General features: G+C 43.6%; 1 protein-coding gene across 2 annotated transcripts; it reads left to right on the top strand.

The window, feature by feature from the left end:
• Nucleotides 1–8,133: 8,133 nt before the first annotated feature.
• MTRES1 (mitochondrial transcription rescue factor 1) lies at nt 8,134–12,714 on the top strand. Of its 2 annotated transcripts, none has more exons than XM_080614769.1 (4): nt 8,134–8,214; nt 9,805–10,243; nt 11,082–11,154; nt 12,206–12,714. In XM_080614769.1, the coding sequence occupies exons 2-4, from the start codon at nt 9,813–9,815 to the stop codon at nt 12,380–12,382; spliced, it is 681 nt and encodes a 226-aa protein (XP_080470895.1). In that variant the 5' UTR covers nt 8,134–8,214; nt 9,805–9,812; the 3' UTR covers nt 12,383–12,714. The 2 variants fall into 2 exon arrangements, with proteins under 2 accessions (XP_080470895.1, XP_080470896.1); XM_080614770.1 differs by lacking the exon at nt 8,134–8,214 and adding an exon at nt 8,939–9,638.
• The last annotated feature ends 7,083 nt before the right edge of the window (nt 12,715–19,797 follow it).

Here is a 19,797-nt window from a genome sequence, read left to right as displayed (position 1 = left end):
GACAATCAAAAGAGTGTCGATTAATAACTCAGACTTTGTCACTTCTATTTTCCCTTATTTTGAGGAACAGATATCATTCCTTCAACCTTACTTCATAGAATTTCTATGCATTTTTGCATTTGCCTTTGTACTTTCTCAAATCTGTCTTCATCAGATCATGTTGTCTGAAGTAGCACACTCCACTCAAGCCAAGAGTTCAGCATGCAACAACTCTGTAGATGCAGCTTAGAAAGAAATGTCTTTTTTTGCAGCAGCAGCAGCTTTGTAATGTTTGTGGTCTGATGCAATTTTGAGATTATCTCACTCCATGTCTTGAACAATAGTGCAATGTTAGCCGTTTTACCATCTCTTTGAATTTTACTTCTATGATAAGATTACTGGTTGCAATTAGTGGAACCAACTTTTTCTCGCCATTAGCTTGAGCACTATCTATGTAAGTCTCTGATTCCTCCCGGTGGCTATGATATTCTGCATTACCTCTCTCACCAGTGCATGAAAAGTTAGTTATCCTGATATTACACTGCTACTCCACTCTGCTTTTTTCCAATGGGGCAAGAAGACCAGGAGACCTCTGTGGATGGATAAGGAACTGCTGAGAAAACTTAGAAGGAGAAAAGAAGCTTATGGAAGGTAGAAGCAAGGAAGGCAGCCTGGGAATAATACAGGGATATTGTCCAGGAACTTAGGGATCAGATCAGGAAAGCTGAGGCCCAGTTAGAATTGAGTCTGACCAGGGATATCAAAGATAACATTAAGGACTTCTATAGGTATGTCACAAGCAAAAGACAGACTAGGGATAATGTGGGACCTCTCTGGAAGCTATCGGGAGAACTGGCTACTCTGGATTTCGAGAAGGCTGAGGTTCTCAATGACTTCTTTGCCTCAGTCTTCACCTGCAAGCGCTCTGACCACACCACCCAAGTCTTGGAAGGCAGACGCGGGGACTGTGAGAATGAAGACCCTAGGCCCACTGTAGGAGAGGATCAGGTTTGAGATCGTCTTAAGAACCTGAAAGCGCACAAGTCCATGGGACCTGATGAAATCCATCTGCAGGTCCTGAAGGAGCTGGCAAATGAAGTTGCTAAGCCACTGTCCATCATATTTGAAAAATCATGGCAGTCAGGTGAAGTTCCTGATGACTGGGAAAAGGGAAATATAACCCCCATTTTCAAGAAGGGGAGAATGGATGATCCAGGGAACTACAGACCAGTCAGTCTCACCTCTGTGCCTGGCAAACTCTTGGAGCAGATTCTCCTGGAAGGCATGCTAAGGCACATGAAAAACAACAAGGTGCTTGGTGACAGCCAGCATGGCTTCACTAAGGGGAAATCCTGCCTGACCAATTTGGTGGCCTTCTGTGATGGGGCTACAGAACTGATGGACAGGGGCAGAGCAGTTGACATTATCTACCTGGACTTGTGCAAAGCGTTTGACACTGTCCCACATGACATCCTTGTCTCTAAATTGGAGAGACATCAATTTGATGGGTGGACCACTCGGTGGATAAAGAACTGGCTGGATGGCCGCACACACAGAGTTGTAGTCAATGGCTCGATATCTGGCTGGAGACCAGTAACGAATGGTGTCCCTCAGGGATTGGTGTTGGGCCCGGTCTTGTTCAACATCTTTGTTGGTGACATGGACAGTGGGATTGAGCACGCCCTCAGCAAGTTTGCCGATGACAACAAGCTGTGTGGTTCGGTTGATACACTGGAGGGAAGGAATGCCATCCAGAGGGACCTTGACATGCTTGTGAGGTAGGCTGATTCCAGCCTCATGAGGTTCAACCAAGCCAAGTGTGAGGTCCTACACCTGGGTCGGAGCAATCCCAGGCACAGCTACGGGTTGAGCAGAGAAAAGATTCAGAGCAGCCCTGCAGAGAAGGACTTGGGGGTGTTGGTTGGTGAGAAACTGAACATGAGCCAGCAGTGTGCGCTTGCAGCTCAGAAAGCCAACCATATCCTGGGCTGCATCAAAAGGAGCATGACCAAGAAGTCAAAGGAGCCCCTCTGCTCTTGTGAGACCCCACTTGGAGTATTGTGTACAGTTCTGGTGTCCTCAACATAAGGAGGACATGGAGCTGTTGGAGTAAGTCGAAAGGAGGGCCACGAGGATGATCAGGGGACTGGAGCACCTCCCGTATGAAGACAGGCTGAGAAAGTTGGGGCTTTCAATATCTGAAGGGGGCCTACAAGGACAGGGACTCTTCATCAGGGACTGTAGTGTTAGGATAAGGGGTAATGAGTTTAAATTTAAACAGGGAAAGTTCAGGTAGATACAAGAAAGAAATTCTTTACTGTGACAGTAGTGAGGCACTATAACAATTTGCCCAAAGAAGTGGTAAATGCTCCTTCCCTGGCAGTGTTCAATGCCAGGTTGGACAGAGCCTTGAGCAACATGGTCTAGGGTAAGCTATCCTTGCCCGTGCCAGAGAGATTGGAACTAGATGATCTTAAGGTCCTTTCCAACCCTAACTATTCTATGATTCTATGGTTAAACAAATGAAAAAAAGTTTATTGAAAATCTCTGCATCCTTACTCGTCATTTTAACTGTCATAATTAGTTTATGACTGTTGGGATTTCTTCTCTCTCTGACACATTTCAAGACCAATGTTTTTAGCCCTGCCTAGCAAGCATTTTTTTTTTTTTTTTCTTATAACAGTGCAAGTCTTTATCTTCTCTTGAGAAGTGTTAAAAATCTGTATCTTGCCATTTTAATACAGGATTCTTCCATTTCCATATTTTGTTATTGTTTGCTTAATTTTTATCTTTACTTACTGCTATCTTTTTGCCAGTAGACAAGGCAGATTTTTACCCACGGTTTTCAAAAAGATAGTGTATATAAAAAGGTAACTGCCTTACAGACTATTCAGTTTCAGATTTCATTCCTAGTCATGACTGTGGCATGGTATCCTGAAAGGCTTATTCTTTTGTAACCTTTTCTGGGTATTTTCTAGTTTGAGTACAGGACAGGCAAAGATAACAAGGTAATGAAAATGAATCATCGAAAGAAATGACAAACAGGAACAGAGAAAGTTGGAACTGTTTATTTTAGAAAACAAAATTACAAAAAATTGTTAAAATATGTATAAATTGACAAGTTCTAGAAAGCAGATCAGCTCTTCTTCCCATTTCTTAGTAGAAAAAGGGAGCAGTTTACGATTTGATAAAGATGAGCTGCTGAAAAGAGACATGTATTGTGTATCACTAAGTGTTAAGACTTCATGTATCTTTTAGATGGTGAACTCTTTGTCACAGGGTATCATTAGGCAAGCTGCAGGGATGAGAACATCCAGAGTTTAAATAGCAAGTGTTGCAAGGACACACTTCCCTGAGAGACAGATCATTCCAGATCTTCCTACTATGTGACTTACATATCTTTAATATCTCTGGAGCTGTGAAAGGACGAGACAGCCTTGGGACCAAGCAATATGATTATTCTGACATTCTAGCCTCCCTATTGCACCTTTATTTATATTCTTTTTAATATCAAAAGTGTATTGAAACCTACAGATGATTTTTTCCTTCCTAATGCAGTAATGTTTATAAGTTCCAATCAAGGCAACTTTGTCCCTTAGCCACAATGGAAGCTGAAATATTCTGAACAGCCTTCTTTCTGCCTTTTAAAGCAAACCTGACACAAACCAATTAAAAAAACCCTAGCAAGCCCAACAAACTTTAATTGTACACAAATCTAGGAGGAACAATCTAAATTTCCTCATTGAAAATTAATTATGTTAGACTTGAGTATATCTTGAATTAGTTACTATCAATTAGAGAAGAGAACATTATATTCTAAATAGCGAAGACATTAATTTGAGCAGAATACAGAGGAAACAGAAGTAAACAAATAATTCAAACTAATTAAAGTTTGCTCATGGAATGTGTAGTTTTATGGCTAATAAGTGAGGTTCAAATAACAAATGCTTAATTGATTGCTTTTCCTTTTTATTGCATTTGCCAACCACTGCTAGTTGTATCTAGATAAATCCTAGAGTGGATCTGGACCTGAGCATGTTCACTATGGAATGAATGCAAGTTTGAAAGCCTGTCTTAGGAAACTAACTTTTCCTACACACAAAAAAAAAAGTGTTTTAGGCAATTGACAAACAAGAAACGGAGGGGAAGAACAAACGAAAAAATCTCATTGCAAACCTCTCAGCAAAGTGGGGAGTGGAAGAATTAGCAGTGAAACTGCAGAGCCTTTCATTTCTGAGGCTTAATACCAGGCTGACAGAAGGAAGTTACTCACTGTTGTCCTCCCATTTGCTTAACCACTGATGTAACACTGATTTTCACTGGCAAGGCAGCTATGTATTTCTGGTTTAGATGGATCATCATGATGAGAGTGGCCTTTATCAGCTTCTTCAGCACTGGTCAGAGCAGTCTGCACTGCCCATCTCCATTTCCTTTCTATTATAGCAGTTAGTCAGATAGTGAAAAGGATGGTAGGAGGGGGGAAAATAATGTTACTTTATATACCTATATCTCCATCACTTAAAAGAAATGCAAACTAATCACGTTACATACCTGAAACTTACCCACCTTACCTTACTAGTTAACCACTATAATGTCAAAGATGAGTTTTCAAGAAATAAGTAGGCTGAAAGCAAAGATATTTTGTGAGACCTTGCTGCCTTCTAGAAAGAGATTCTCTGTGCAGGATGCCGGTATGGCTGCAGAAAAAAAGTGTACAAAAGTTCACAATGTGGTTGTTACTGCAGGAGTTGAAATGGCGTCATAAGGAGTTGGTAAATGGAGAGAAACAGAGCCAAGTTTCAGTGTTCATGGGGGCTGGAGACATTAAAGGTGTCCTAAAGAGAAGAAAAACAATGTTTTATATAAAAATGGTACAGTAGATTACATGGGTAAATGTGTGAGAAAGGGAAACCAGTTTAAAGCAGGGTGCCCACTGAAAAGGCAGCACTGGAAGGGCTAGAAAAAGAGCTTCTGTTGCATGAAAGATTAGTTTTCAGAGATGGGCTTTAGAGGAAGAGATGGTGGGATTATTTGGTCGTGGATTGGATGCAAGTAGCAAGCTAGAGAAATTGCCTCCAGACTATGGACTAAGGGAACACCTGAGCAGCTACAATAAGTGTGACACTGGAAGAAGTGAACTAGCAGGGAGCTTTTGCTCATTATTCAGCTGAATATGGACAAACTTAAAGGTGATCCTGACACAGGGACACTGTGTTTTCCCAGGCTGCATAAACATGCATTGAACCTTCTCAGTACACCTTGAAATAGGCAATGTCATTTAAAAGGCATGTGGTTCCAACAAGCTAATGCTGAAGTTAAATCTGCAGTGACAAGTAATCTGGTGAGATGTGCATTGCAGAATGTTAGTCAGAGCTACTCACAGGGCTAGAATGGCAACATGACTTTATTTTGACATTGAACGAGTGTCAGCAGATCTACTGTTGTCACTTGACCTACCTTGCAGGAAAATAAAGGTAACAAAAAACCCTATGCAGTGGGGAGGGAACTTCCAGTTACAGATTTCCACATACAAGTCAAAAGCTATTATGACTTTTTTCTCTGAGCTATCAAAACTAAAAGACAAATCTCCTTGTAAGTGAATGTCATAGGAAGTATATTGAAATACACAAAATGAAAACCATAAACAAGAGAGGAATTACCCTTCCTAAACAGGAGATGACTTCACTGAAAAAAAAAAAAATAATAATGAAGCAGTTCTATGAGAATAGCCATGGGAAGAAGAATACATCTTCGTCAGACTAATTTCTCACCCAAACTTCAAAAGAATGCATAGACCACCACTAATCTTCCAGGTGTGACTGATCATTGCCTCTTACCAAAGCTGAAACTTTTCAATGTATGTTGCTGAGGCGTCATATGATTGGAACGGAATAAATAAAATAAAATAAAATAAAATAAAATAAAATAAAATAAAATAAAATAAAATAAAATAAAATAAAATAAAATAAAGCTTCAAATCACCCGAAAGGAGTTTAAAGAACACCCCAGTGAGACGTCTGTGTTGACCAGCTTGTGCTCGAGCAACGCCTCGGAAAGAGCAGCCTGAGCCGGCGGCTGCGCGCAGAGGGAGCTCTGCACTGCCATCTAATGGCAAACTACAGGATGAGACTTTCAGACTGGTCTTCACCCCGTCAGAACGTTTAGGTTAATTACAGTTTAAGTAAATCAGGAGTAATTGATACTGAATATTAATCGTCATAATAATATTTAATTTTCCCCTTTTTTGTAATTAACAAATGCACTTAATGACCCAGGTTGGAAGCTGCCAGGACCTCACACAAGTGGAGTACAAACCTTAAAGACAAGGGCTTTTGTGGCCCTTCTTACTCTGCTGTGTGGCTTACTTTCTGGTTTTGTAAGATACCACTAGGTCATCATATTTGACGAATATAAAAGACAGAGGGACTTCAGGCATGTTCTTTACCTTGCCTTTTGAGATGAAAGGCAATAAAGATGTATACTATCAGGCTAACCTAGAAAGACTCTAATACTTAAATCTTTGTTTACTGTAAGTTATCTTCACTCTTTGTAAAGTTAGAGCAAGACTTTAATCCTACATGAGTCAAATCAAATTCTAAAGGCTCTGAAAAGAATGGGGTGTATGCAGAGCTAGGCTTGAGGGGGTTTTATCGGGATTTGGGTATGGGGTTCCTCCTCTCCCAGAGAAGACAATATTTCTGTGCAGGGAATCCCCTCTGTTCAGACATTCATTTCTATTCTGACTCACTGTGTGCCACTAGAAATGCAAGAAAGTTTCTCTTACCAACCTTTTTTTTGTTTTCTCTCCTCAATAAGGATATGTCTATTTCAAGAGATATGGGGGGAAAGTGCTAAAAAGCTAACAGCTATATTCCCACTGACATTGATCAGATATCACAGAACTGGGCACTGGAGCATTCAACCTACATAAAGATGTTTGGATCTTCCTTTCCAGGGGGGTTTCTAAGGTGGGGAAATAGCTTTGCCAAGGAACTGCTCCATTACAAAATATCCCTGACATAAGAAGCTCTCAATCAAACGTTTTATGACCAAGTTTATAGAAGCGTAAAATTAAGCAGTCACTTATACTGCCCATGCTAATTGCAGAGCTGCTATACAGCAGTATCTCCACAGTTATATGACTCACCATATTTGCTGATAATTTTCCAAGGGAGGATGGGTCTCTAAGGTGAGGTAACAGGTAACAGGCATTTTGAAGCAGAACTTTAAAGCTGAGGAGCTCTTCCATCTGCCAAAATTACACCAAAGCTGTACAACCATTTACACCAGGGCAAGATGCTGCCAATCTGATGGGATTGCATTTTGTTGCTGGTTTGTAGGGACACAGAGAATTCATCAAATGCTGAGCAACCAGGGCATCCCAAAGCACCAAGAGAGATGTGGTGGGTGCATGGCAGGGAGAAAGGTGAGAGAAGGCAGGAAGTGGGGGAATGGACCTGTCCTGGTTTCTGAGCTCCAAAGAGGAGGGATTATGGATTACCACCATGTAATGGGGACATGGAGTGAAAGCAGGGGACATAACGTGAAGGAAAGTAACAAAGATAAGGACAGTGAGAACGCAGGCCACAATGGGATTTGTGTTAGACTGTCACAGTGGCCAAGCCTTTCCTATTAGTCTGTGGTTGGGAAACTCTAGAAGTCATCTCCCCATTGAGAGAATTCCACTGCTTTCTGGTTTGTGCGTGTGGGCAGAGCCTGAGGGGCAGAAAGTATTACAAAGATCAAAGGTGTGTAAAATCCAAACGGTGTGAAAAGTATTAATGTCATTACTCAGGGTGCTTTCACTGTGCCATTAGGAGAGCAGCACCGGTGGGGAGGGAGGGAGGAAGAGCCCTGCCCAGCGGGGCTCGCCGGCAACCTTTCTCGGGCAAGGGGGGAAGCTGCTGCCGAGACACCCAGGCAGGCAAACCCGCGCTCTGCCTCCCCCCGCCTCCAAACCAGCGTGCATCGGAAAATAACGATGGGGAAACAGCTCGGACAGACCTTCTGTGGGGCAGGGGACCGGCGGAGGAGAGGTGGGAGGCAGAAGCTGGCGTCTCCCGGGGGACTTCCGTTCCGGGGTACAGGACGCCCCCCGCCTGCAGCCGCTCCTCCGGCCTCCAGCTCCGGCAGAGGGCGCTGGGCCCCGGCTGAGGCGGCCCCGCCTCCGGCCTGCGAGCGTCGGCGTGGGGACGGCAGCGGCAGGCCCGGGCCCGAGGCGCCTGGAGGACCCAGGTAACCGCGCCTAGGCCGGGGCTCGCTGCGCTCCGAGCCTTGCCTTGCCTCGCCTCCCCTCCCTCCTCGCGCCCTTCCCCCCCCTCCCGGCCCCAAGGTCGTGGGTGTGGGGCACGGGGTCCGGTGTGAAGGACAGGCCTACGCGCCGCGGCCTGTGCCGAGGCGACGACCAGGGAAGCCGGGGCTATTTGAGGACCCCGAGCAGCGGCGGGCCCTCTGCAGAGTGTCAGAGACCGTTCCAGCTGGGGAAGGGGGGGGGGGGAGTGTCTGCGGGCCCCCACCGCACACCGTGAATGCTGGCGTTGTCTCTGCTGCATGCTTTTGAACAGGCTTCCAGCCTCTGGCAGCGTTCGGTGTTGTGTCCTCCCCGGGCAACAGGGCTGATCGCTGTCCACGTTCAGGTTTCATGAGGGTGAGAGGACGCCCTTCGCGTGTGGGGCCGCTGTCGGCCTTCCTGGCAGGGGCTTTCTCGGCGGCCGGTTGTACCCGCCGGTCAGCGAGGAACGAAGTAGGAATGAGCACTAGAAATAAGTAATAATAGTTGGTTACACGTTCAAATAACTGTTCTAGGAGTTTGTCCCCAAACTGAGGAGAGGCGTAAGTCTTAAGTGAGGATTGACCCACCATAAACTTTATATGTCATGTATTTTAAGTTCATGCATTTAAATACAGGAAAGCCAAGGGAGGTGTGTTTATTTGGCTAATAATTGCCCTCATTGATCAAGGCTTTTTCACAGCCACAAAAACCACCTCGTAAAGATCTCAGCAGAGTTCTTTCGGGTGTGGGGAAAACAAGCTTCAGTCTCAGGAAGAAACACGTGTTTCCACACATGCAAGGTCGTAATAAAAGGCAGTGCTCCACGGAGCCAGGAAGGACTGGAAATCAATTCCTAAGAGTGTTGAAAAACATCTGGAGTGGTTTTTTTGGTGTGTTTCTCCTACTTGTCCCGGGTTAGAGATGGCTCCCCATGCTGGGGAGCATGTGAGACTGCTGTTGCTGGTGTCAGCCCTATTGCAGTACACAGAGCAGCGTTATTGCTCTAGAACTCTACCACGATGCTAAATCTGGAGAAACAGGGCGGAACGCTTTGCAGTGTTCTGCCATGCAGGAGTGTTGTGGTCCAAGCAGAATCTAAAGTTAAGCAACTTTCGAGTCTTCTGGGTTTATTTGCTTGCAGTATTGAGCTGGTTGTTTTTACCGACGATGAGTCATGATGAATGGTTTTTATATGCTTTTTATGACATATGCTTTTGTTAATTGTATTTCAGGTGTAGGGAGAAATGAGTTGCCACAAATGAGTTTGGACTGTTGATATTAAACACCAGAAAAGGAATCACGAACAGAGTATTCCACTGTTGGTTTTGGTGTTTGGTTTTCATCTGATGTTTTATCTCTTTGTAATGGTGGACGGTGTGTGAGAAAGGTAGATCATAAAGTTGGTATAGCCTTGCACTTTTAGGTGATGCATTGATTGCTCTACCGGGAACTAGATTATAATCTTTATGTTTTAACTATCATGTTGTACCTGGAAAAATCCATCCAACAGACAAAGCAGTTGCTAATTTTTACTCATGAATGTTTTATTTTAGGGTATGCTATGACTGGCTTCAGATTCCCCATCACTACTTTTAGAAAGCTAAATGTCTGGTTTGGACTGTGGGAGAAATTCTCTTCTAATAAACTGTATCCCTCTTGGAGGAGAAGCATGTTCTGTAGCTGTCAAGCAAGCACAGTAAACTACAGAAGATGTCCCAGCTTTTCCTCAGTAAAACTCTGTGCACTAAGACTTTCTCCAGAGTATATCTCTGTACTTCCTCTGCGGAACAAAAGTAGCAAAAGCTCTAAAAGGAGCAGACAGACTGTGCAAGAAGAAGAAGAAGAAGAAGAAGAGGACGAAGAGGAAAGCGATTTGGAGGATGAATTTGAAAATGACCCCAGTGTAGTAAAAGATTACAAAGATCTTGAAAAAGTGGTGCAGTCTCTTCGATATGATGTGGTCATGAAAGCTGGCCTAGACATTGCAAGAAAGTAAGTATGGCAGAAACAACCTGCTGATGATAAAAGTGTCATGCATCTGAAATTTGAGGCTTGATACTCTTAATGTTGGAATAACTAAATATTGGGAGATGAGGGGGGCATTGTTTGCTGGTTGGTTTTTTTTTTTTGCATAGCTATTTTGACTGTCTAAAAATGTTTTGGATGGATGGGTGTTCTTGTGGGTTTTACCTTGCCTCCCTTGAAACAGCCCGCTTTCTGCTTTTTGCTGGCTGCAGTATTTCTAAGATTGCTGAGGAGGCATTTTCTATCAGTTACTATTTATTTAAAATGAAAAAACCACAAAATACTGTACTAAGTAATACAAAAAGATCTCATCTGAGATTGAGGGAGTAAAATAATATACTACTTAATGGCTGTAGAAATAGGTGATAGTGAGTATAAGCCTAATGTACTAGTAAATATATCACAGTGCAGTCTGTAAATATACCACGGTATTTGATCTAGTGCAGCCTACAGAAGCCTTAAATTGCAGTGCTTTTAAAACAGAATGTTAGTATAACTTGATGAGTTACAAATTATTAACCTGGCTGGTGCAGGAAAGGGGATATTATTCATTGGATATTCAGGAGACAGGTCTGTAAAAACAGCTTTTCATGGCTTGCACAGAGCAACTATATTATTTCATTTAGTGTCTATGAAAGACTTTTTCTTTACTTCTGGTTCAGGTCTGTCCTGACCTTAAATAAAGGTATCCTTTATGCGCAAATGAGAGCGGTGGCAATGTGCCTTGCACATGAATGGTGTTCTTGTGTATCTGCAAAGAAACAATTGCACACTGTAAATGCAATAAAACCTTGTTTTTCTTCAGTAAAGTAGAAGATGCATTCTACAGTAATGAACTCAGGCTGAATGGAGAAAAACTATGGAAGAAAAGTAGAACTGTAAGACCTTTTAAAATTTAAATCTTTTCATACAGTACAAGAAAATAACTAAGTCATGACCTCTTCTCCCTCTAAATCGCTCTGCAAAGGCAAATGAATAGCATTGCTAACACCACTTCCAGCCTTGTGTACGTGTGACTATGATTCTCTGGGTAAGGCATTACTCCCTAAGGCAGGCAGGAGACTTGTGTTACTAGAGAGTAAAACCTAAGGCTGAAAGTCAGGAGAAGACGGGTGGCAGCAAAGACAGAACTTTCAGAGTTGATGAAGGAAGTGAGGATACCGATGTGAGGTTGATGGAGTCGGAAGATTGAATCTGAGATACTGATGGAGCAGGCATATGATTAAAGAGAAAGTTTGATGATAGGGATTGAAACGGGGCGAGCTCAGGTGAGGTTGTTATATCTGTAGCAGAGCACACAGGAACACATTTGGGAGAAGAGCTGGAAGGGTTGCAAGCCATACTCTTTAATGACAGAGCTTGCCAGAATGGTAACAGACTTCGACCCACCCTGCATGTGAGGGTGGTCCCACATGGTGGTTACTGTCATCAAAGGGTCATAAGTTTTATTTCCCGGTTCTCTGAAGACTAGTTTTTGAGAGGCATACTGCTTGTATGATGTTTGAAAAGAACATAGGCCGTTGGAAAGCACTCTGAAACACTTCATGCTCTTTTAAAGGCAGGAGGGAGAACACTGCATTTTGCTGGTTTGTGTCGATACAAAAAGATTGGCAGGAAATACCCTTCAGGAAAAACCCCCAACATACTACATGGCACCTTTTTCACAGTTAGGTGTCAGCCATAGAACAGGAAGGGTAGAGCTTTTGGCGGAGAAGGTCATGAGACATTTAATTGCTTATTGCCAGGGATTTCCTAGAATTTAATAGCTGGAGGATTTGTAGTGTGTCTGGTGTTGCTTTGCCTGCCTCCTGCCCTGGGAGATAAGAATATTAAATGGCAAGAAAGGAACAGAGTTACAGTTGGACATAGGCTGTCGGGTTTTGTTTTCCCAGGAAATGTTGATAATCAGTCATCTTTTTCTGTTTCCAGGTGAAAACTGGGGACACGCTGGATCTCATAGTAGGTGAAGATAAAGAAACAGAAACTGCCATAGTTATGCGGGTAGTCTTAAAAAAAGTATCTAACAAAACTGAAAGTGAAAAATACAAAGTAATTGTGAGGCGCTGGAAACACTTAAAAGTGCCCAAACAGGATGTATTTAAGTGACAGGGGGTTGCATGTGGCAGCATTAAGAGTTTTGCAGAAAACCATATTTGTCCTTAAGTACGAATTTTGGTTAAACAAAATTACAGTACCCTTTGTTAAGGGCTTGTGTCAGAATGTTCTCTCCCTCTGCTGTGTATGTCAATATCCATGCAATAAGCCTGTCGCTTTTTGCTGTTAGTTTTGTTTCATGGCGCTGTGGAATAAAAGATCCAACCCTTACAATTCCAGGCAGTTTCCTTACAGATGTTATAAATGATGAACGAATAAAGACTAATTTGATCACTGTTTAATTGCTATCTAATTTTGTTAATCAGAAAGGTTACATTAAAGCTGACAGCACAACAAGCAGATCTGCTTTGTTAATTTTATCTCTACATCTGTAAAATAGGGATAATAGGGATAAACCCCCCAGTTATGTGAAATTGCTTCCTTTTTCATTATTGGTTTGATCTTGGTTAACCATACCAACGCTGTGCTTATACACAGTGCTGCTATACCAAGAATACAGAAGGACTCTGATTGCAGCTGCATATTTCTAAAAAGGAAACTTCATGATAACAGAGAATCATAGGCTCATTTAGGTTAGAAAAGACTTTTAAGATCATTGAGTCCAATCATTAACCTAACACTGCCAAGTCCAGCACTATGTCCCTAGGCACCACATCTACACCTCTTCTAAATTCCTCCAGGGATGGTGACTCCACCACTGCCCTGAGCAGCCTGTTCCAGTGCTTGACAACCCTCTTGGTGAAGAAATTTTTCTTAAACCTCCCCTGGTGCAGCTTGAGGCTGTTGCCTCTTGTCCTACCACTTGTTACTTGAGAAAAGAGACTGACACCCCCCTCACTACAACCTCCTTTCAGGTAGTGGTAGGGAGCGGTAAGGTGCCCCTCCTTTTATCCAGTGAAGAATGCATCCATCCAAGCCATGAGCAGCCAGTTTCTCCAGAAGAATGCTATGGTAAATGGTGTCAAAGGCTTTACTCAAGTCTAGGTAGGCAACATCCAGAGCCCTCATCCACTAAGCTGGTCACCTTTCTCACAGGAGGAGATTAGGTCATAGAATCATGGAATAGGGTTGGAAAGGACCTTAAGATCATCTAGTTCCTGCCATGGGCAGGGACACCTCACACTAAACCATGTCACCCAAGGCTCTGTCCAACCTGGCCTTGAACACTGTCAAGGAAGGAGCATTCACAACTTCCCTGGGCAACCCATTCCAGTGCCTCATCACCCTTAAAGAACTTCTTCCTTATATCCAATCTAAACTTCCCCTGTTACCTGTTTTAACCAGTTACTCCCTGTCCTATCACTACAGTCCCTAATGAAGAGTCCCTCCCCAGCATCCTTATAGCCCCCCTGTATCCTTATAGGCCCCCTAAAGGAGGAGCTTGAGGTCAGTCAAGCAAGATCTGCATTTCATAAACCCATGCTGACTGGGCCTGAACAGCTGTTTGTCTTGTATGTGCCATGTGATAGCACTCAAGAAGGTCTGGTCCATAACATTCCCCAGCACCAAGGTCAGGCTGACAGGCCTCTAGTTCCCTGCATCCTCCTTCTGACCCTTCTTGTAGATGGCTGTCACATTAGCTAACCTCCAGTCAACTGTGACCTTCCATTAGCTAGGTTTGCTAATAAATGATGGAAGGGGGCTCAGTGAGCACTTCTGCCAGCTCCTCTTGGGTGGATCCCATCTGGCCCCATAGCTTTGTGTGTGTTTAAGTGCTGTAGCAGGTAATTAACCATTTCCCCTTGGATTATGGGGGCTTCATTCTGCATCCTGTCCTTGTCTTCCCGCAAGACTGAGGCAAAGGTGGCATTAAGTACCTCAGGCCTTTTCCTCATCCCTTGTAACTATGTTTCCCCCTGCATTCAGTAAAGGATGGAGATTCGCCTTAGCCCATCTTTTCTTGCTCATGTACTTATAGAAACATTTTTTTGTTGTCTTTTACAGCAGTAGCCAGATGAATTTCTAGTTGGGCTTTGGTGCTGCTAATTTTCTCCCTGCATAACCTCATGACAACTCTGTAGTCCTCCCGAGTGGCCTGCCCCTTCTTCCAAAGGTCATAAACTTGCCTTTTCTTCCTGAGTTCCAGCCAAAGCTCTCTGTTCAGCCAGGCCCCTCTTCTTTCCTTACGGCTCATCTTTCAGCACAGGGGGACGGCCTGCTCCTGTGCCTGTGAGATTTCCTTCTTGAAGAATGTCCAGCTTTCCTGGACTCATGTGCCCTTCAGGACTGTCTCCCAGGGGACTCAGGCCAAAGTCTTCCCTCTGCTGACCCCCTTCTTAATTCTCCAATAATTGAACCCCCTTATAATGTCATGATTGCTATGCCCTCTAACCATCACGTCACCCACAAGTCTGTCTCGTGAACAACACGTCCAGTGGGGTGCCTTCCCTTCCTCATGAGCTGTGTCAGGAGGTTATAAATCAGTCATGGCAGCAAGATTCTGCTCTCATGGAGAAGGCAGATCAGTGAGGATATGTATAGTACTGCTGGTTCTTCACGTAACCATGCAGAGAAAAATGAAATATGTTTGTCACATATTAATTTCAGTGTGGCACTTAGAAGAGTATTTAATACTCAGGTGGTGTAAAGATCTGAGCAAAGGTCAGGCCATAATGTAATGAAAACCACCTTCCTGTATTACTACAGGAAAATACTGTCACTTAGGACAGGCATCTCAGGAGTAACCACTCACACTTGTGTAACATTGAACATAAGCTTCTCCAAACACAAGCAACTTGTTGGATGAATGTGGTGCAGACAGCTTTTATTCTGCTCATGTATGTTTAGACAGCCACATGCTGGTGTGTGTTTACAGGAAAGCTGGTCAGTAGGAGCAGGTAGCTACTGTTCATCCAGTCCGTAGTCTGCTCCTAACCTAATTTGGAGAGCCCAGAGGAAAGAAGATAGCCCAGAATAGGCAGCAGGAGCATATTCCAGAGCACTTTTTCTTTGGTGTTCTGAAACCTAAATGGGCAGGCAAGAAACTGTTGCTCCCAAAGCAAACCCAGTGCTCTGGTAAAGCACTGGACTACCAGGTACACTTAAAAGCTTTGGTAAAGCAATGACTGGATTTTCACTGCATGAAATATCTACGAGGTGAGAGGAAGCTGTGGTGCCCACCTGGTTAGGAGTGCATGGAAACTGTTGGGCTCAACTGGCAACAGCTACTCGATGACTCTAAGATGACTTGTACCTGCTGCTGCCCACAGCCTTGGAAGTGGTGGCTGCTGAGTGTGGGATTTGAAATACTTTCTAGCTAAAATCTGTGCTGGTTTGGGCTTTTTTCTTCTTTTTTTTTTCTTTTTTCTTATGGTTGTGTAGATGTATAAAGATGCAGACACATGTCTAGTTCTAGTTCTAGTTCTAGTTCTAGAGGCACAGTGACCTTTTCTGGTCACTTGTGGCTCTTAACATGACATGATCCTGGCAAGATTCCCTAGGGGATTTTGGTGATCCTTACATTGCAGAAGTGAAGGGATTCAGCATAGCAAGCACCTACAGGAACATGACAGGCTGTACTTTCATTGCAGGCATTGCTGTTTCCATTCTATTTGTTGGAATTTGCACCAAGTGCTGTGGACATAAACAGATGAGATGCACCCTCTGTTCCCCAATTCCACTTACCATTGCTATTCTAAGTGGCTCCCATAATCTCCAGGGATGCTGAGAGAAGCAAGTAGAAAGATGTGTTACAAGCAATACATCAGTGAGCTCCAGCTGCAGGTCAGTAATCATTCATTATCTGTCAAGTGCTTGTCAGTTTATACAGTCATGCTGCCTGCCACCTCCAGCAGCGGCAGCTTTCACACCAGAGATTACAAGGCCAGAATAGGACCCCACTTGTAAACAACAGGCATGCTTTGGGGCTTGAGAATAGCTAAGGTACAGACATGAAGAAATTAACTTTCTGAAAGGGTCTGTTCTGTGTAGAATAAAACCAGTAACAACAACAACAAAACGCACACACATGCCTGGCATCCAAGATGAGCAGGAAAGCTGCAACCCTGAAAGTCATTGACTAAGAAAAAGCACTGGCAGGGTAATTTCTTGAGTTAGACAAAATATAAATACAATATTAGGCCAAACGTTAGATTTAACTTCTGGAAAAGGTTACTGGACTACTGGGAAGTAGACAAGAGCTTGCAATCAAGACCTAGCCCTTCCTCATGATGACAGAGGCATTTTACCAGAGCCTGTAGTGAGAACAAGGAACACTGGTTTTAAACTGAAAGAGTACAGATTTAGATTGGATATAAGGAAGACATTTTTTTATGGTGGTGATGAGGCACTGGCACAGGTTGTCCAGAGAAGCTGTGGCTGCCCCATCCATGGCAGTGTTCAAGGCCAGGTTGGACAAGGCTTTGAGCAAGTCTAGTGGAAGGTGTTCTTGCAGGTGGCAGGGGGGTGCACTAGATGGTCTTTCCAACTCAAACCATTCTGTTACTCTACAACTGCTACCAAAACCAGGTCTTCACTGACAGATGAAGATGGAAACGGGCTTTCATAGGTTTTAAGTGTTGATCCACCAGTGGTATCAGCAAAATAAAGGAAAAGAAAGGCAGACTTCCTATAGTCTTGTGATGGTGGTGAGAGCAGCTTCTGTGGATTCAGTGTTTGGTGAGAGAACTGTACCTGTTGGCTTCAGAAAAGAAAGCTTCAGTCACAGTCAGGGTGATCTCAGAGGAAAACTGACAGTAGGAAAGTGAGTAGCTGTTCTGCTTGGCTGCATTGATCTGTCCTGGATAAGCTTCTCTATTGATCAGACCTTTTTATTGGGGCCAGACATTGCTGAGCAGGTTGTGCTTGTTTCTGCAGCCTCTAAACATTTGATCTGTGAGCTAAAGAAAGACAAAGCTTGGTTAATGACTGATGCTGAGTGCCCGGCGAGCAGAGCCAACGTGTTCTGGGAGGTACAGAAACAGGCACATCACAGCCAGGTTTTGCCAGCCATTCAAGGGGGCTTTCAGACAAGGTTGGCTCACATAGACTGTCTGTGTGTAAAGCATAAAACTTGCTTGGGAATCAGCTGTGCATCTTCCCTTCATCAGCCATGAATTTAAGGATGAAGTCTATCTGATAACATGGTTAAGTGTCTGATCAGATGCTGGCAAAGCATCTGCTGTTTCTTTGCATGGTGGAAGAACTCTATGTAAGGGCTTCTTTGTGGAGATACTGCTGAGAGGTTATAAAAGGGAGGTTTGGATGGCTTGAGATGTGACTGACAAGTTCATTGGGGGCTGCTAAGATGACTACGCTGTCCAAGCCAGCTCTGCATTAAACACAGATAAGTTCAGCCTTAGGCTGGTTGGATGGAGCCTGGAACAGCCAGAATACCTGCCCGTGCACAGAGGGATGACCTGATCCAGAAGACTTTGCCTCATCCTGTAAGAGGCAGGCACCACAAGTCTGTGGGTTCAGGACCCACTGTCACTGGTACAGCACACGGCATCATCCGACAGCTTTGCATGTTTTGCCTGCTACAGAAGCAATGTTACACAGTGCAGTATCTGCTGCCCATGGGCGAGCCTGCATCATGGAACAGGGTGCAGGAGGATCCTGTGATGGAAATTGCTCACACAGGAGTTGTTGGGTCTGGCAGAAGTCAGCCTGGTCAACTAAAGCAGGCGCATGTTGATGCTCTGACTAGGTTCAGAGTTCTGCTGCCTATCACAGAGAGGGGGGTTATACTCTCACTCCTCTGTTGTCCCTCTGCCAAATAATAGGGAATTCTATTTTCCAGAGAACAGAAAACAAAAGTGTTTCTGGAGTTCATGTGTGGTTGATTGGAGGGTTTGTTTGGTTGTGAATTTGTGTTTGTTTCTTTCTTGGGGTTGTTTCCTTTTTTCTTTCTGCAATGGCATGTCAGAACAGAACAGCCTACCTTCAGCACCTACCAAATTACAGTGCTCAACAGCCTGTGCAGGTCAATTGCGGTGGTCATTCTACAACAGCGTGTATGGGGAAAGGAATGCAAAAGGGGGCTGTGGGGGAGGCATGCAAATGTGAGAACTGCTGAAGCTAAAATTCTTCAGTTTCCAGTGCTTCAGCATTCAATGCACATACAGACAAGCACTTCAGGGAGACCCTGGCTTTTCTAAATTATTAGAACAAGGAGGAATAGGGAGCAAGAGACAAGGGACGTTACATGACATAAACTCAAACTTTAGGTTTTATACAAGGAAGCAGATCTCAGATGTGGGGTCTGATGTTACTGAGTGACTTGTTCTTCCTGCTGACAAGTACCTCTGGATTTTCTTTCCACAGGAAAAATTTGTAGATCTTGCCAACACACTACCTTATGAACTAATCAAAGTGGTACACTCCTGAAAGTCTATTGATTAAAGGAATATTCTGCCTCCCAGAGAAGTGAGTTTCAAGTGAGTTGCAAGACTACAAAATGCCTCTGGAAATAACGACAAGCAGTGGTTTTGCCATATTGAAATCTGAGAAGGAAACTGGGAATGATTACTTGAGATTTGTGTGTGTGTAGATATTAATTAGCTGATCTTCCTCCAGTCTTCAGTAATCGCCTTTTGTTTCCATCCATTACCACAAATTTTAGCATGATTGCACACATGGTGATTTTGCCCATTTTTTTGACTGGGAAGTCATGCCAAATTTTTAGACAGAAAATAACGAAAACCTACTAAAAAACCCCAACAAACCAGCTTTGTTCTACTCATGTTTATCTTGGGGGGAAGGAGGGAGGGAGAAGTGGGAAAAGAACATGTTGTATTCTCCAGAACAGTTTTAATTCCTTTCTATTACAGCTCTTCCCATCTTGTGAGAATAAAATTCTTTCCGAGTTGTTACTGAAAGAAAAATCCTCAGTGGGGACCACAGCCCCATCATGGACAGATCAGGAGATGGAGTAAGCAGGTGGTTTGCCCATGACACAGGCCCACTCTTTTACAGCCACTAACCAGAAAATGTCAAAAATGGAAAGGAAGATGCTGGATGAAAACAGTAGCGTATGGGCAAATCTCCTGACAGTCAGATGAGGTAGAAGGAAAATGTGAGTATGATGGAGTTTTGATTTTGTCAGGAGTCATGTGCCTCCAGCACTGGGACTGGCCAACCCAGAGCAGCTCCTTCAGCCAGGGCTCTGCTGTGGGAGAGATGACCTCTCAGAACAGCGTTTCTGAGCTGTGATGAAGACAGTGATGAGTATTCTGTATCCTGTGAGAAACTTCCATAAGAAATTAAACTATTGTTACCCATGAGAAGTTTAGATGAATGACTTCTATAATGGAGGGGGTAAAATGAGGATTTCAAAAGCACTGTTACTACTAGGAATGTATCTTAATATTAGGACAAAAAAGTACATAGGAAAGAACGAAGACAAACAAACGCGGATTTATTTCTGTCTTTCTTAGCAAAGACAGTCAGAAGGAAGAATTAGGAGA

The sequence above is a fragment of the Psittacula echo genome, assembly GCF_963264785.1.
Source record: "Psittacula echo genome assembly, chromosome: 4".
Lineage (NCBI taxonomy): Eukaryota > Metazoa > Chordata > Aves > Psittaciformes > Psittacidae > Psittacula > Psittacula echo.
Note: the sequence above shows the minus strand (reverse complement) of the source record. Positions and strands in the feature narration are given on the sequence as shown.

Excerpts from the sequence above, each read along its gene's own strand:
- MTRES1 (XM_080614769.1), top strand. The coding sequence starts at position 9,813 with ATGACTGGCTTCAGATTCCCCATCACTACTTTTAGAAAGCTAAATGTC. Across the intron at positions 10,244-11,081 it reads GGCCTAGACATTGCAAGAAA|TAAAGTAGAAGATGCATTCT; the intron begins GTAAGTATGGCA and ends GTTTTTCTTCAG. Across the intron at positions 11,155-12,205 it reads TATGGAAGAAAAGTAGAACT|GTGAAAACTGGGGACACGCT; the intron begins GTAAGACCTTTT and ends TTCTGTTTCCAG.